The sequence below is a fragment of the Phocoena phocoena genome, chromosome 12 (genome assembly GCF_963924675.1).
Source record: "Phocoena phocoena chromosome 12, mPhoPho1.1, whole genome shotgun sequence".
Lineage (NCBI taxonomy): Eukaryota > Metazoa > Chordata > Mammalia > Artiodactyla > Phocoenidae > Phocoena > Phocoena phocoena.
Genome location: NC_089230.1, coordinates 18,829,919 through 18,846,187, shown reverse-complemented (window position 1 = coordinate 18,846,187; position 16,269 = coordinate 18,829,919). Strand labels below are relative to the sequence as shown.

At 37.9% G+C, this 16,269-nt stretch overlaps 1 protein-coding gene across 2 annotated transcripts in view; it reads left to right on the top strand.

Annotated features, from left to right (window-relative positions):
* GRM1 (glutamate metabotropic receptor 1) overlaps window positions 1-16,269 on the top strand; it is a 356,991-nt gene that overhangs the window by 237,403 nt on the left and 103,319 nt on the right. For both annotated transcript variants that reach the window (XM_065888534.1, XM_065888535.1), the window contains exon 3: window positions 4,517-4,752. In XM_065888534.1, the coding sequence (XP_065744606.1) occupies window positions 4,517-4,752 (236 nt within the window). The remainder of the gene's footprint in view (window positions 1-4,516; window positions 4,753-16,269) is intronic.

Genomic DNA, 16,269 nt, shown 5'->3' with positions numbered 1-16,269 from the left:
TCCCCTAACCCTCTCTTGTGTTTTTCAGTAGGCTGAGTGACCTCTAAATGCCTATCCTAGATAATTAAATAAACAGACCTACATTTTGTGTTAGCTCTACATTCATGGTGAATTGGCAGTAACTAATTTTAAAATTAAATATAAACTAATTGTGACCACTACCCCAATTCCTGATTCATCAACACTGCCACTGTGCCTTCATAATACAATGTTATTAGCCTGTGTGTGTGCATGTGTGTGTGCACATGTCTATGTGTTTGTTTCTACAGTTTCTGCCTCAGAATTCTAGAACCAAAGAATCTTCACAAGTACTTACACTCTAGGTACTTTCTAGAAAAACCCTTCTAAAACAAATCTAATTGTGTCATATTCCTGCTGAAAATCTGAGTAGTTTCTTACCACCATAAAAATGAAATCCAAAACCCTTAACAAGGATGTTAAGGTTCTTCCAGATCTCACCCCTGCTTGTCCTATCTTTCCTTACCTTGCACACTCTAAGTAAACTGAAAGCCTTGCTGTTGTTCCAGAACTTTGTTCCCTCTTTAGCTGGTCTCTATCCCATCTCCCTCTTTACCTGTGCAACTTCAACTCCTCCTTTAAGTTTCATCCTAGATGTTATTTCCCCTTGGGCAAAATCTCCCTTGGCATGACTTCTTTGCCCCTTCTCTATGCTTCTGTAGCCTGTCTTCCCAGGGATTGCAGCTCTGTGGCTATTGCGTATTCAGCGGCCAGACTATCCCACCCCTGTAATTGCCTTGATGGCAAGGGCCTTGCCTCTACTTTTGAGCAATGTATCAAAGCAGTAAGCAAATGCTTAACTCATACAAGACTCTTAGTGAATGAGCGTTGAATGAATAAAGCTAGTCTCAATTATTATTGAAAAAGCTGCCATTACCTCCAAAATATTTCTCATAATTGGCATCACTTGACTTATGTTACATTATCCTACATTTCTTCAACCTTTGTAAATACAGTTAGCATTTTAATATATGTAATGTTGTGCTTGTTTACATATGTTTTTGAAAATATTGTTTTTATTATGCTTTTCTTCTGTCCCTGGTTATATGGTAAACTTTGGATTATTTTTAAAGAATTATAGTTTTATTATCAGGTATACACAATCACTTGAATTCATTACACAAATCAAATTGCTTTACTCTCTAGACTGTAATTATTTTAACTGAATGTAAATAGGATTTTCTAAAATGTTTTTGTACAATTTTTTAAATGAATACTATTGCATTTCTATTTTTTTTACTATCAATTAGCTTTTAAATTATTTTAACTGATATAATGCAAAATAACACTCCTGAAGCTCCTGTCAAGTTGTAATAGGTAGAATTAGAAATAATATTCCCTTGTTGTTAATATCAGAATTTATTGAGTGGAAAAAATCTTATTATTATAAGTTTGGATTGTGAAATTTCATAGGACTAGAACAATGCTTTTGTGGGAAGTGAAGAAAGAATTGTTGTATAAAAATGTTGAGGGCGGGCTTCCCTGGTGGCACAGTGGTTGAGAGTCCGCCTGCCGATGCAGGGGACACGGGTTCGTGCCCCAGTCCGGGAAGATACCACATGTCGCGGAGCGGCTGGGCCTGTGAGCCATGGCCACTGAGCCTGCGCGTCCGGAGCCTGTGCTCCGCAATGGGAGAGGCCACAACAGTGAGAGGCCCACATACCGCAAAAAAAAAAAAAATGTTGAGGGGGTTAGGAAATAAGTAGTCTTGTATATTTGTGAGGAATACTTAAGACATGTAGCTTCCTGTTAAATGTTCACCCCATTTATTCACATTATGCAGTTTCATATCCAGACCCCAGATAGAAAATGAACTCAAAATTGGGAGACAGATGTAGCAGCAGAAGCTGCTAGAGGCTGTGAATGTGCCTCAGAAGAGTTCAGGGTGGAATTTTGCCCATATCCCCATCTCCTGCTAACTCCTCTCTGTGCTCCCATGAACAGACACTCTAAATTCTTTGAATGAGCCTTGCTCTTTCCTATATGTTAGATAATCTATCAGGAATTTTCTTTACCAATCCCTCCTCCTGTCTGGACCTGACTAATGCTTACTCATCCTTTGATTCTCAGCCCAGACATCACTTTCTTAGGAAAACCATTCCTAATCACACCTTTCTTCACCCACACTCACATACATACACACAAGACTAAGTTAGACCCAAGCCCCTCCTTCCCATAGTTTTGGTCACTTCTCCTTCTTTACCTCCACAGTGTTTGAAATTCTTGTTTAACGTCTGTTTTCCCACAAGTCTGTAACACTAGGGGGAAGAGAATAATATTTCTCATTCTGAACTGAATCCTGAGCATAGCAGAGCATCTGGTACATAGTAGGTGCTAGGTAAATGCAGAAGGAAGGAAAGAAGGGAGGGAGGGAGGGAAGAAAGGAGGAAAAAGAGAAAAGAAAGGTCCATACAAAATATTAAAATTTATATTCTAGCAGATTTAGAAGAAGCATATAGATATTCTCTGGTCTGGCTGGTTAGACTACAACTTACCTCAAAATTCCTTTAGTTCTGGATCATATTAAGTCAGCTTACCTTCTGTATTTGATCTGTTGAAAATGTAGCTCCTGTGTGGTTCACTGGGAAGATTCTGGAACGAAATTATACCAATTAGCTCAGCTAAGTGGAGGACACATTTATCTAAATTGGTCTCAGGTAACAAAGAGAGGAATGAGCTATGGTCTGTCATATGTGTTCGGCCCAGCTCTCTGCTCTGTGAGAAGCAAGTGATAAAACACTTTCTCTGGCAGAGACTGAATGGTTGTGTTCCAGAAACTGCAGGGCTACATGCAGGGCTACCTCTTCCTACTCTTTGGGTAGAAGAATATATCCACTCCTTGACCAAGGCACTCTTAATGTTCTCCAAAGCTTGATTAGAATTTAGGCAAATTTCTTCCTTACTTTGGGCCCCAAGAATTCCCTTTTCTTAGAGTATTTAGTTTTTTTTTTTAACATCTTTATTGGATTATAATTGCTTTACAATGGTGTGTTAGTTTCTGCTTTATAACAAAGTGAATCAGTTATATATATACATATGTTCCCATATCTCTTCCCTCTTGCGTCTCCCTCCCTCCCACCTTCCCTATCCGACCCCTCTAGGTGGTCACAAAGCACAGAGCTGATCTCCCTGTGCTATGCGGCTGCTTCCCACTAGCTATCTGTTTTACGTTTGGTAGTGTATATATGTCCATGCCATTCTCTCACTTTGTCACAGCTTTTTACTTTTAAAGGCATGCCAGTGTCAATTCTTTCTCTGCCCCTTTGAAATGTAAAATTTCTACCAGCCTCTTGCTAGCTTTACAACAGAGAAACTTTTTTCTCAGGCACCTGGGAGCCATCCCTTTAAAATATGATCATAAAAAGAGTGATAGCAGACCCCTATCGCCCAGTTTCTGTGGGAAGGTGGGAGCCTAATTTAGATAAATGACAATTATCAAACAGAGATGGTTTAATCACATTGACCAAGCTTCACTCAGTGTCAGCCAGCACTTCCTCACTAGCTTATCCTAGCACTTCTACCTTTTGTTTCAGCAGAATTGAGTTCAGTATCTTTGGCCTATTGAAATAGTCTTGAATAAAGTCTTCTTTGCCTCTTTAACACTGTCTGGTGCAATTTTTCTTTGACCCCCTCTTGGGAAAGAATCATAGCCACTCACATGAGGTTGGGCCTAGCTCATAACTACACTTGAATTAAACTGGAGATATATCCCTCATGGCAGATGTGAATGTTCTAGAAAGTGAACAAACTTAAAAAATTTGAACCTACAACTGAAATGTCAGTGAACTGCCATTTAGTGAGCAGGAGAATTATTTTTATTTTGGGGAGTCATTGTTTTCTTTTAATGCTGTTATTTTGAAATAACATTAGGGAAAAAAAAAAGCATCTGATCATTTCTAAGAGATGCAAATTTGAACAATGTCCAGGAACAAAATCTGTGTCATGTTTCTAAGCTAAATCAATTTTCTACGCTATATAATGCAGCTCGTATAATGGTCTTGACTGCAACCTTGATACCTTGCCTAGCTCTTATTGAGAAGGTCCTGAGTACCTGGGTTTTATTTTCTTCAGGTTTGGAGAACAACCGATGGGCTTTGTGGTCTAGTTGTAAAGAGCAATGGGCTTGGGAGCCAGACTGCCTGGATCCGTATCCAGGATCCAGCAGGACTCAGCTATTTGCCGAACATCTGACTCAGTAAAAATGAGTAGTACAGAATCTGGTGACTAGTAAATAAATGCTCAATAAACATTAGTTCTTGTAATTGTTACTGTCATCATCTTCATCATCACTTTCACTACTGTGAAAAACAAACAAGACCTTTTGATTCTATAATTTTCTATTCTCCACAAAAATTTTAAAAAGTCATTGATGGATAGCAATGTTGGCTTAAAATAGACTTTAAATCTTGCTGAATTGCTTCATTCATGCAAAACTCATAGCTCTATTTGTGAGACTTTTGTCTTTCTCTCTCCCCACCCCAATCCCTGCATTTTTTAGTGATGGCTGGGCAGACAGAGATGAAGTCATTGAAGGTTATGAGGTGGAAGCCAACGGGGGAATCACGATAAAGCTGCAGTCTCCAGAAGTCAGGTCCTTTGATGATTATTTCCTGAAACTGAGGCTGGACACTAATACACGGAATCCCTGGTTCCCTGAGTTCTGGCAACATCGGTTCCAGTGCCGCCTACCAGGACACATTCTGGAAAATCCCAACTTTAAAAGAATCTGCACAGGTAACTCGTGTTTACAACATCACAACTCAGATTTTGGACATCTCTTCCAGTTTGTTCAATAAGTATAGAAAGTGCCAAGGCTGGAGATACAAGAACTAAATTGCCAACTTAATTTATAAAATAGCTAAAATGAGGAGGGAGTGTGTATCGTCCCAAGGATTCATGTTTCTATATTCTGGAAACGTGGAGACTGCTTTGGTCTCTAGTGGGACAAGTTATAAGAAAAGATAAATAAAGGAAAAGGAAACTGAGAATTCAGGTATTTAGTATTCAGGCCAGAGGGAAGAGATTGTATTGCAGGCATGCTTAGGAGATGCTAACCGCAGACATAAGTAAGCAGCACTGGTTTGATCCCTTTTTCTTCTTTAGGACTTGCTTTGATATAAAAGTCAGCAGAAGATAAGATGTCACCTAGGGGCACACCACCAACGTGGGTGTATATGGGCACAAGTGACAAGAAGGGACAGATACTTCCCATGCACTACTCACTAGAGGCATGCCAAAGAAGGGTGGCGCATTGTTAGAGGTCTTTCAGGTCTTGATGAACTCCACAGGATGTCTCCCTTCTCCCTGGCACCAGGAACAACCAGAGCATTAAAGACTCTATCCATGACCAAATTTGTATTGTAGCACAGTGATGTGACACATATTTCCTATCACTAGACTGAGAAGATTTTATTTAGAAATGTCTAGAACCCATTCATTCACATAGCACATACAAAGCACTGAATACAGCAGCCCCCCCCCCCCAAAAAAAGGACAGAAAGGTGTATAATTCATGACTCTTGACCTAGAGAAACTTGTGGTCTCTTTGGGCAAATCAAAACAGATAATACGCATGATATAGATAAATAACAACTAAAGACAATGAGTTTTTATAAGACAGGGTAAGAATAATGACAAAAACTATTTCTACTTTTAATAACATTCACATTTTGATATTAGAAAATTATTTAAAAATACCGAAATATTTAAATGCAGTGATTTGTGTCTAACTTGATAAAATTCAGCAGAATTCACTGGGAAACTGCTTGGTGTGAATCTATTTTCAATCAATCAAGGTTTTTAGAAATTCTTTGCTATGGCTTCTTGGGAGGCTAAGAGCTAGGAGAAGAGGAAAAGAGTTGCTGAACAGCTAACCACCTCTGTCACATATCTCTACTGACTTCTTTCTTCTCTCAAATAATAGACCAATAGAAGTTAAGAATTCTAGTGGACCAATAAGCCACCTAGTGCATTCTCCTTATTTGCAAAATGAAGACATTGAGGATAAAGGGGCAACATTTCCTTAGGTTCATTTAGTTAATGGCAGCAATGGAATTAGAACACTCACCTCCTAAATACCACAGTGCTTGACTACTTTGGACTTAGAATTTAGTAATAGATTGTCTTTTATTGTTTTCTAATGAATGTTGTTTTCTTAAACTGTAAGATCTTTGAAGATAGGGAGTTCTTGTAACCCTCATAGAACCTGTACACCACTGATCTCTGGAATCTCAGTCATTTCTTACTAATGTATTGATCAGTTAATTTATGTTGTTGTCAATGAGTTTTACTTTATTTAAGGAAAACTTAGGACTATTATTTTTCTAAATGAAATATATTTCACTGATTCAACGTTCAACAAAATTTATTGAGCACCTAGTATATGCAAGGCTTTATTCTAGGAGATGGAAATACAGCAGAAAACAAAAGAGAAAACAAAACAACTATTTCAATAACCTTACATTTCAGTGCAGGGAAATAAATAGAACAAAAATAAATTAAGCAAAATATATTCTCATTTAAGTGATCATAAGAGCATGTTAAAAGAGAATGGCCAGAGAAAGCCTCACTGAGAAGGAGAAATTTGATTAAAGATGTGAGAGTGAGCCATGCAAACACCTGGGAAGGGCATTCCAAGCAGAGGAATAGCAAATAAAAAGATGCACCAGCATGCCCGGCTTAGTGGGAGAACAGTAAGGAGCTCAGACTGACTGAAGCCAGTAAGTACGTTGAATAGCAGGTGATAAGTCAGAGAGGCACACAGGGTAACAGGTCCTGCAGGACTTAACTGTCCCTTGTGAAAACTTTGGCTTTGTTCTGAGAGAGATGGAAAGCCACTGGGAAGTTCGAGCACAGTTGAGACAGGATCAGCCTTACTTTTTCTGAACAGAATTACTCTTGCTGCAGTTTTTAAGTTTTGACAAAAGGGGGAAAGTCAGAAGAAGGAAGCAGAGCAGTTAGGAGGTTGCTGTAATAATGTAGGTGAGAGTGTGGTGGATTGGGCCATGGTTTTGGCAAGCAAGATGGAGAGAGGTGCTTGAATTCTGAGGATATTTTGAATGAGAGCTGAGGGGATTTGCTGATAGAATTGTGAAAAATGACTCTGGTCTGAGCAACTGAAAAGAAGGTGTCACCATTGACTCAGATGAGGAAGACTCCAGGAAAAGCAGGTTAGGGAAAGAGCTAAATTTCAGATGAGTTAAGCTTGAGATGCCTGTTAATGATACAACTGTATATGTCACTTTGATACTGTGTTTCATTAGTAGAGTTCAGAATATTACTTTTTAAACATATTTTAATGTCTTTATTTAAGGATTTCCAGGAAAATATCTTGAGACCTGAGCTTTCAAAACAAAAGTTAGAATTCTGCAGCCATGTACAATAATACTTTGGGTTTTCATTTGTCACACTATATGCAAATGTCAAGGTTAAAATCTAAACTTGGTTAACATTCATAGCAGGAAAAAAGATTGGCACACTTGTGAATTGTTCTTATATTATGCTTGACTCTCAAAGCTATTTTTAAGAGCTTCTTACTTGATTATAAAATTTGATAAACATGTTTTTATTTGCATTTCATTCTGGAGTCAAGTTCAGCAAATATTTCCCTTTGTTCTTAGTTCTAAGGAAGAGAGAAGGCTTATTTAACTTCTGTACTTGGAACTAATTCATAAAAGTTATTCATCTTTTCTGCTGCAAAAATCGTAGCATTTTATGTCTGTGTGCATACATTCATGTAAACTTACTCTTCAGTTTTAATCTGTGTAGGGAATTGGCTTCAGTTTTATTGCAGGTCAACATAAAATTTCACTTCATGTATCATTCTTATCTACTTGATATTCTTGAATATTAAATGAATTCCATAGTCTTCTAATGAATATGCAGACACACTTATGAAAATTAATGTAAAGAAATAGAAGTAACCTTTCCATACTATTCATAGCTACACTTTCTGAAATTTATTTTTACCTCTTCTAATTGGGTCATTTTGGTGTTTTGCAAAGTTTTGATATTGCCGTTAGTTTCCATAGAAACCTTTATTGAGCTTAATTTCAGATGTCACTATTTAAATAAAGAGTTTACATGCTCTGGATTGTCAGTTTGAATATTAAGGCTCCTGAGCTCAGGCTGAATAGTTTTGGAATCACTGTGGCTAATTAAAAAGTACTTCATGCAAAGTCTACATCACTGCTTAATTAGTTGAGTATATCAAGGGACTGGAGATGTGTTGGAAAAGCACTAACTAAAACATCAAAGTCTAACTTGTAAAAAATTAATCATTGTGAGATTGATTGATTCAAGATGGCAGAGTAGAAGGACGTGCTCTCACTCCCTCTTGTGAGAGCACCAGAATCACAACTAACTGCTGAGCAGTCATCAACAGGAAGACACTGGAACTAACCAAAAAAGATACCCTACATCCAAAGACAAAGGAGAAGCCACAATGAGATGATAGGATGGGTGCAATCACAATGAGATCAAATCCCATAACTGCTGGGTGGGTGACTCACGGACTGGAGAACACTTATACCACAGAAGTCCACCAACTGGAGTGAAGGTTCTGAGCCCCACAATGTGGGGGTCCAGCAACAGAAGGAGGAATTCCTAGAGAATCAGACTGTGAACCCTAGTGGCATTTGATTGCAGGACTTCGACAGGACTGGGGAAAACTGAGACTCCACTCTTGGAGGGCACACACCAATTAGTGTGCACATCAGGACCCAGGGGAAGGAGCAGTGACCCCATAGGAGACTGAACCAGACCTACCTGCTAGTGTTGGAGGGTCTCCTGCAGAGGCAGGGGGCAGCTGTGTCTCACTGTGAGGACAAGAACACTGGCAGCAGAAGTTCTGGAAAGTACTCCTTGGTGTGAGCCCTCCCAGAGTCCACCATTAGCCCCACAAAAGAGCCCAGGTAAGCTCCAGTGTTGGGTTGCCTCAGGCGAAACAACCAAGGAGAAGGGAACCCAGCCCCACCCATCAGCAGACAATCGGATTAAAGTTTTACTGAGCTCTGCCCACCAGAGCAACAGCCAGCTCTACCCACCACCAGTCCCTCCCATTAGGAAACTTGCACAACCCTCTTTGCCTCATCCACCAGAGGGCAGACAGCAGAAGCAAGAAGAACTACAGTCCTGCAGCCTGTGGAACAAACACCACATGCACAGAAAGACAAGATGAAAAGGCAGAGGGCTATGTACCAGATGAAGGAACAAGATAAAACCCCAGAAAAACAACTAAATGAAGTGAAGATAGGCAAACTTCCAGAAAAAGAATTCAGAATAATGATTGTGAGGATAACCCAGGACCTCAGAAAAAGAATGGAGGCAAAGACCGAGAAGATGCAAGAAACGCTTAACAAATACCTAGAAGAATTAAAGAACAAACAAACATAGATGAGTAATACAATAACTGAAATGAAAAATACACTAGAAGGAATCAATAGCAGAATAACTGAGGCAGAGGAATGGATAAGTGACCTGGAAGACAGAATGGTGGAATTAACTGCTGTGGAACAGAATAAAGAAAAAAGAATGAAAAGAGATGAAGACAGCCTAAGAGACCTCTGGGACAAAATTAAATGCAAAAAACATTCGCATTACAGGGGTCCCAGAAGGAAAAGAGAGAGAGAAATTACCCGAGAAAATATTGGAAGAGATTATAATCGAAAACTTCCCTAACATGGGAAAGGAAATAGCCACCCAAGTCCAGGAAGCGCAGACAGTCCCATACAGGATAAACCCAAGGAGAAACTCACTGAGACACATAGTAATCAAATTGGCAAAAATTAAAGACAAAGAATAATTATTGAAAGCAGCAAGGGAAAAACAACAAATAATATACAAGGGAACTCCCATAAGGTTAACAGCTTATTTCTCAGCAGAAACTCTACAAGCCACAAGGGAGTGGCATGATATATTTAAAGTGATGAAAGGGAAGAACCTACAACCAAGATTACTCTACCTGTCAAGGAGCTCATTCAGATTCGATGGAGAAATCAAATGTTTTACAGACAAGCAAAAGAGAATTCAGCACCACCAAACAAGCTCTACAACAAATGCTAAAAGAACTTCTCTAAGTCGGAAACACAAGAGAAGAAAAGGACCTACAAAAACAAACCCAAAACAATTAAGAAAATGGTAATAGGAACATACATATCAATAATACCTTAAACATGAATGGATTAATGCTCCAACCAAAAGACACAGACTGGCTGAATGGATACAAAAACAAGACCCATATATTTGCTGTGTACAAGAGACCCATGTCAGACCTAGGGACACATACAGACTGAAAGTGAAGGGATGGAAAGAGATTCCATGCAATTGGAAATCAAAAGAAAGCTAGAGTAGCAATGCTCATATCAGATAAAATAGGCTTTAAAATAAAGAATGTTACAAGAGACAAGGAAGGACACTACGTAATGATCAAGATATCAATCCAAGAAGAAGATATAACAATTATAAAGATATATGCACCCAAGACAGGAGCACCTCAATACATAAGGCAACTGCTAACACCTATGAAAGAGGAAGTTGACAGTAACACAATAATAGTGGGGAACTTTAGCCCCTCATTTACACCAATGGACATATCATCCAAAAAGAAAATTAATAAGGAAACACAAGCTTTAATTGACACAATAAACCGGATAGATTTAATTGACATTTATAGGACATTCTATCCAAAAACAGCAGATTACACTTTCTACTCAAGTACTCACGGAACATTCTCCAGGATAGATCACATCTTGGGTCACAAATCGAGCTTCAGTATATTTAAGAAAATTGAAATCATATCAAGCATCTTTTCTGACCAAAACTCTATGAGATTAGAAATCAATTACATGGGAAAAATGTAAAAAACACAAACACATGGAGGCTAAACTATACGTTACTAAATAACCTAGAGATCACTGAAGAAATCAAAGAGGAAATCAAAAAATACCTAGAGACAAATGACAATGAAAACATGGCAATCCAAAACCTATGGGATGCAGCAAAAGCAGTTCTTAAGAGGGAAGTTTATAGATATACAAGCCTACCTCAAGAAACAAGAAAAACTCAAATAAACAGTCTAACCTTACACCTAAGAGAACTAGAGAAAGAACAACAAACAAAACCCAAAGTTAGCAGAATGAAAGAAATGATAAAGATCAGAGCAGAAATAAATGAAATAGAAACAAAGAAAACAACAGCAAAAATCAATAAAACTAAAAGCTGGTTCTTTGAGAAGATAAACAAAATTGATAAACCATTATCCAGACCCATCAAGAAAAAGAGGGAGAGGACTCAAATCAATAAAATTAGAAATGAAAAAGGAGAAGTAACAACAGACACCACAGAAATACAAAGCATCCTAAGAGACTACTACAGTCAATGCTATGCCAATAAAATGGACAACCTGGAGGAAATGGACAAATTCTTAGAAAGGTATAACCTTCCAAGACTGAACCAGGAAGAAATAGAAAATATGAACAGACCAATCACAAGTAATGAAATTGAAACTGTGATTAAAACTCTTCCAACAAAAAAAGTCCAGAACCAGATGGCTTCACAGGTGAATTCTATCAAACATTTAGAGAAGACCTAACACATATCCTTCTCAAACTCTTCCAAAAACTGCAGAGGAAGGAACACTCCCACACTCATTCTATGAGGCCACCATCATCCTGATACCAAAACCAGACAAAGATACTACAAAAAAAGAAAATTATAGACCAATATCACTGATGAATATAGATGCAAAAATCCTCAACAAAATACTAGCAAACAGAATCCAACAACATAGTAAAAGGATCATACACAATGATCAAGTAGGATTTATCCCAGGGATGCAAGGGTTCTTCAATATATGCAAATCAATCAAAGTGATACACCATACTAACAAATTGAAGAATAAAAACCATATGATCATCTCAATAGATGCAGAAAAAGCTTTTGTTGAAATTCAACACCAATTTATGATAAAAAGTCTCCAGAAAGTGGGGATAGAGGGAACCTACCTCAACATAATAAAGGCCAAATATGACAAACCCAGAGCAAACATCACTCTCAATGGTGAAAAACTGAAAGCATTTCCTCTAAGATCAGGAACAAGACAAGGTTTCCCACTCTCACCACTATTATTCAACATAGTTTTGGAAGTCCTAGCCATGGCAAACAGAGAAGAAAAAGAAATAAAAGGAATAAAAATTGGAAAAGAAGAAGTAAAACTGTCACTGTTTGCAGATGACATGATACTATACATAGAGAATCCTAAAGATGTCACCAGAAAACTACTAGAGCTAATCAATGTATTTGGTAAAGTTGCAGGGTACAAAATTAATGCACAGAAATCTCTGGCATTCCTATACACTAATGATGAAAAATATGAAAGAGAAATTAAGAAAACACTCCCATTTGCCATTGAAACAAAAAGAATAAAATACCTAGGAATAAACCTATGTAGGGAGACAAAAGAACTTTATGCAGAAAACTATAAGACACTGATGAAAGCAATTAAAGATGATACCAACAGATGGAGAGATATACCATGTTCTTGGATTGGAAGAATCAACATTGTGAAAATGACCTTACAACCCAAAGCAATCTACAGCAATCTATTAAATTACCAATGGCATTTTTCACAGAACTAGAACAAGAAATTTTACAGTTTGTATGGAAACACAAAAGACCCTGAATAGCCAAAGTAATCTTAAGAAAGAAAAATGAAGCTGGAGGAATCAAACACCCTGACTTCAGACTATACTACAAAGCTACAGTAATTAAGACAATATGTTACTGGCAGAAAAACAGAAATATAGATCAATGGAACAGGCTAGAGAGCCCAGAGATAAACCCATGCACCTATGGTCAACTAATCTATGACAAATGAGGCAAGGATATACAATGGAGAAAATACAGTCTCTTCAATAAGTGGTGCTGGAAAAACTGGAGAACTACATGTAAAAGAATGAAATTAGAACACTCCCTAACACCATAGCCAAAAGTAAACTCAAAATGGATTAGAGACCTAAATGTAAGACTGGACACTATAGATCTCTTAGAGGAAAATATAGGAAGAACATACACTTTGACATAAATCAGAGCAAGATCTTTTTTGATCCACCACCTAGAGTAATGGAAATAAAAATAAACAAATGGGACCTAATGAAACTTAAAAGCTTTTGCACAGCAAAAAAACCATAAACAAAACGAAAAGATAACCCTCAGAATAGGAGAAAATATTTGCAAATGAAGCAATTGATAAACAATTAAACTCCAAAATTTACAAGCAGCTCAGTATCAAAAAAACAAACAACCCAATCCAAAACCGGGCATAAGACCTAAATAAACATTTCTCCAAAGAAATTATACAGATTGCCAACAAACACATGAAAGGATGCTCAACATCACTAATCATTAGAGAATTGCAAATCAATACTAGAGTGAGGTGTTACTTCACACCGGTTAGACTGGCCATCATCAGAAATCTACAAACAATAAATGCTGGAGAGGGTATGGAGAAAAGGGAACTCTCTTGCCCTGTTGATTGGAATGTAAATTGATACAGCCACTATGGAGAACTGTATGATGGTTCCTCAAAAAACTAAAAATAGAACTGCCATATGTCCCAGCAATCCCACTACTGGGCATATACCCTGATAAAACCATAATTCAAAAAGAGTTATGTACCACAATGTTCATTGCAGCTCTATTTACAATAGCCAGGACATGGAAGCAACCTAAGTGTCCATCAACAGATGCATGGATAAAGAAGATGTGGCACATATATACAATGGAATATTACTCAGCCATAAAAAGAAATGAAATTGAGTTATTTGTAGTGAGTGGATGGACCTAGAGACTGTCATACAGAGTGAAGTAAGTCAGAAAGAGAAAAGCAAATACCATATGCTAACACATATATATGGAATCAAAAACAAAATTGGTTTGAAGAACCTAGGGGCAGGACATGAATACAAACACAGACATAGAGAATAGACTTGAGGACATGGGATGAAGTGAGAGAGTGGCATGGACATATATACACTACCAAACATAAAATAGATTGCTAGTGGGAAGCAGCTGCATAGCACAGTGAGATCAGCTCGGTGCTTTGTGACCACCTAGAGGGTGGGATAGGGAGGGTGGGAGGAGGGGAGATGCAAGAGGGAAGAGATATGGGGATATATGTATATGTATAACTGATTCACTTTGTTATACAGCAGAAACTAACACACCATTGTAAAGCAATTATATTCCAATAAAGATGTTAAAAAAAATGAACACACACACAGACAAATGACTAGAAGAAAAACAGAAAACAAAACAAAACAACACTAAATATGGTACAGAGAGTTTTCATGATTTTTGTTGTTACTATTTTTGGATTGTTCCCTCACTGTAGGTTACTAAATATGTAATTATTGTTCTACAAACATGACCGTTTTGTGCTTCCTTGAAAACAAATATTACCATTTTGCTGAAATATGGCAATATTAAGATTTGCTGTGGCTGGCAGCATATTAACTGTATGAATATACCAGGTTCATTATATACTCACCAGCCTTTTTCATAATCTAGTGTATTTACAACCATAATTTTACTTTCTCCCCTTATTCTTTGTACCAGTGGGGAACAGATTGTCACAATGCTTTTTAAAGCTAGTATATCCTTGTACTTGGTTATTATCCAAGACTTAATGAAAGAATTTTGTTGACATCTCTAATGCTTACCAATAGATAAGCACTAGTAAGATAATGACAGCTAGTCTGATTGGACAAAATTTCAAGACCTTCCGGGCATGTGTATTATTGCCCCAGTAGTTTGGAGACTGCCATTCACAATTTTTAGATTGGTACTACTTTTTATAATATTTTTGCCTCATCAGGTTTTAAACTTTATGAACATTCTGTTTTGTATTCACTTATTATGTACGGTTGTATGAAATTGGTCCATTACAGTTTGATCCAGATTAAGATCATCTATGAACTGAAATAGGTTCCAGTTTACTTCAGCCCATTAGGTCCCAGGGTAATAACTTCTCTTTGCCTTTATAAGCCCAAATACCAGTATGCACTCCTGAAGAATATCCTCAGCCTTTAACCATGACGTCGTGAATCTGGATTGACCTTACAGCTTATTAGTTCCAAGTCTAGGTCTCAAGAGGCTTGACATACTGCCATTCTCTTTCTTGGAGTCCTCCCTCAGCTATATGTACAAGCCTGAGTTAGCCTTCCAGAAGGTGAGAAATAACATGGAGCAGAAATAAGATAACTTCTCTACTGTGGTCATTCTGAGTAAGCCAATTCCCAGCCAGTCCGCTAGCTTACTGTTGACGTATAAACAAGCCCAGCTGAGATGAGTCATGTGCAGCCCAGAGCAGCTGAACACCCCAGTTGACCCCCCCAGATTCATGAACTAAATAAATGCTGTTGTTTTAAGCCACTGAGGCTTGGGGTAGTTTGTTATGCAGCATTATTGTGGCAATAGATGACTGATAATGAGTCTCCATAACCCTATATCCCATGACCCTCACATGGAGCAATAGTTGGTTTAAATAAACTAAGGAACATAATTCCTCAACTCAACGCTGGTAGAGTTCTCAGTCTTTCCTCGCTGCAAGAAGAATAGTACAATATTGCGCCCTATATCTCATGGAGCAAAGCCAAACATTTTTATAGATCCGGCAATGAAGATTTCAAAGCCCCCTGATCTAAGGCAGTAAAACTATTCTTAGGAATTCTGTTGTGCATACAGAAAGTGCTGATTAATGGGTCACAGTTACAGCTGAGCCAAAGAAACACCCTTAAAACAAAACTGTCATAGGTTCTTGGACTGTGCTGGTAGAAGTTGCCTTATGGAAATAAGTTTCAAAGGCCTTAGAAGTTCCTAGTCCTTTTGAGTTACAGCAAGTTACCCTAAACTTGGTGGCTTAAACAATGAACATTTACTTCTCATAGTTCTGGAGGCTAGAAACTCTGAGATAAGGGGTGCCAGGATGATCAGGTTCTGGTGAGGGCCCTTTTCTTGGTTTCATCACAGAATGGAGAGAGGAAGCGAGGTCTTTTCTCACAAGGGCACTAATCACATCATGAGGGCTCCATACTCAAGACCTAATTATCTCCTCAAATCCCTATCACCAAATACCATCACATTGGAGATCAGGGTTTAAACATAAGAATTTTGAGGAGACACAAACATTCAGTCCATAGCAGGTGTGTTTATATCTTTTGGCTGGAAGAATGAAAATAAACTGACCTGTTTCAC